The 2,072-nt window shown below is 37.2% G+C and overlaps 1 protein-coding gene across 1 annotated transcript; it reads right to left on the reverse strand.

Moving 5' to 3' along the window:
- Positions 1–286: 286 nt before the first annotated feature.
- Positions 287–1,743, reverse strand: LOC145032457 (MSF1-like family protein). The gene is made up of 2 exons (XM_078981271.1): positions 1,625–1,743; positions 287–1,033 (listed from the first exon to the last, which is right to left on the reverse strand). The coding sequence occupies exon 2, from the start codon at positions 1,014–1,016 to the stop codon at positions 453–455; it is 564 nt and encodes a 187-aa protein (XP_078837397.1). The 5' UTR covers positions 1,017–1,033; positions 1,625–1,743; the 3' UTR covers positions 287–452.
- Positions 1,744–2,072: the final 329 nt, after the last annotated feature.

Consider the following 2,072-nt stretch of genomic DNA (forward strand, 5'->3'; position numbering starts at 1 on the left):
TCTACATCTCTTCAACTTTCAGAATATTTTTTAATGATATCTCAAATGAATGAATACATTACAAATCTCCATGTTATATCATGTAGGTTAAATTAAAGATATATGTCTTATAAGGTTTGTTAAAAGCTCAGTCCACCACCCTTAAACCCATATATAATTACTATTTTACCCTTGCTGAAATAGTAAAAACTCAGGCCACCACCCTTAAGATTCATGTAATCTGCAATTTCAAACCCCTATTGCAGATTGTTTTATACTTTTATGTTGATAGAAACACATAAACAACTAGAAATTAACTTTGGAAGCTCTCTCTTTGTGCCTGATAATTAGAAGACCACAGTCCATTTATTACTTGCTATATTTCCTACTAATATTTTCCTCCTATTTCAAAACAACAGACACCTCAAAAATGTCTCACAAAAAAAAAAAAAAAACACACCCTACAGTAGCAATCAGACAGAAATACCCCTGGAAGATGATTCAGCTTCCAGATACTTACACATCCTTTCCATCACCTCCCTACCCTTAGCACTATTCTGCTGAAACTTCTCAACACATTTCTGTTCTATCTTCTCTGCCATTGATGCCAGAGTGGACAAGGGTTTTATCCTAATGCTTGTTTCCTGCCTGCAAATTGTCCACTCATTTGGATTCTCAGGGTGTGGATCATACCTAATCTTCTCCTCCACTTCCACATATTTCTGCAAACTAATGTTCTTGGTAGCAAGCTGCATTGATCGAGTTTTAGCATCAACAACAGTTGATTCAACACAATGGCAGATATCTTGACCAACAATCTTGCGAAGAAACCATGGGCCAGGAGCATGAATGGTGATGGCTCGTGTTGTGTAGAGCTTCCCTGATTTGGAATCAAGGTTGTGGTTTAATGTATCGACTTCTAGGATGTGGGATAAGATGCGTTTGTTTTCTGGGTCAGCAAATTTGCGCCATGATGCTGATGTCACTCGCTCCCATGGGTGCTTGTATGTGTGCTCTTGGGAGTAGGCTTTAACCATGGTGGCTTGTGTTTGACCTAGATGGAGATATGAGGTATCAAAAGAGTGTTGCAGAATGTAAGGATCTTAATCTAATATAAAGCATCCGAATCAAAGATTGATAGTGAATTAAGGATCTTATTATGTTATTTAAATACTGTGTGGAAATGTGAGTCTACTGATTTAAGAATTTGGATTTATTCCAATCAGACAAATTCTCCAATATACGATTTTCTGGAACGTACTTGCATATACGTGGTATGTATAGTGGGAGAAGATGATGATAATAGCTTCAAAAACTTCAATTTTCCAAGAAGAAACCACTATTCAAATTTCAACACCAAAAAACAATGAAAATCTAAACGAAATTGACTAGAATCCTCCTGATAATCGTCCACAGAATCAAGCAATAAAAATAAGAAACAGCAAATGAATTCATTGACAAACAACGAGAGATGATACAGGTGAAAAGCAGATCATCGTCAAATAACTATATCGAAATAAACCAACAAAAACCATCAGATTCATAGATGGATTATCGATAACTTTGAAATTAACGACTGATACATTTTGAGCACATTTCAATCAACCAAAAGAATCACGGAGAAACGAGATCGAGATGAACGCACCTTATCCTGGAAATCGAAAGCCGGTTCGGAACAGTGAAAATCAGGTAAGAGAGAAAACGAAAAAGAGGGGAATTTGACGAGAAAGAAAACCTCTTTATTTTAGGAAATTGTGTAGTGCGGTGCTCTATGACGGTTTCCGTGATCACACCGTTTACAGACAACCACGTGTCAAACAGATCTGATCGGGTTGCTCTCTTTCCGGGTCAACATTTTGGGCCATACTTGTGAAGTTGTGATACTCGATTTTCTAAAAGCGTGTACACAAAAAATATGGGCCTAATAAACTTCATAAACTCAATAGCCCAAATATAATTAACAGCTAACTAGGAGTCTAGGCTACATGAGAATTGATGTCCATAAAAACTAGTCTAGGCTATATGAGAATTGATGTCCATAAAAACTCGTGCGGCCTGGTTCTGGCCGATAGGCCTACAAACTTGGACTTGTC

This window comes from Lactuca saligna, chromosome 2 (genome assembly GCF_052625555.1).
Source record: "Lactuca saligna cultivar CGN05327 chromosome 2, ASM5262555v1, whole genome shotgun sequence".
Taxonomy (NCBI): domain Eukaryota; kingdom Viridiplantae; phylum Streptophyta; class Magnoliopsida; order Asterales; family Asteraceae; genus Lactuca; species Lactuca saligna.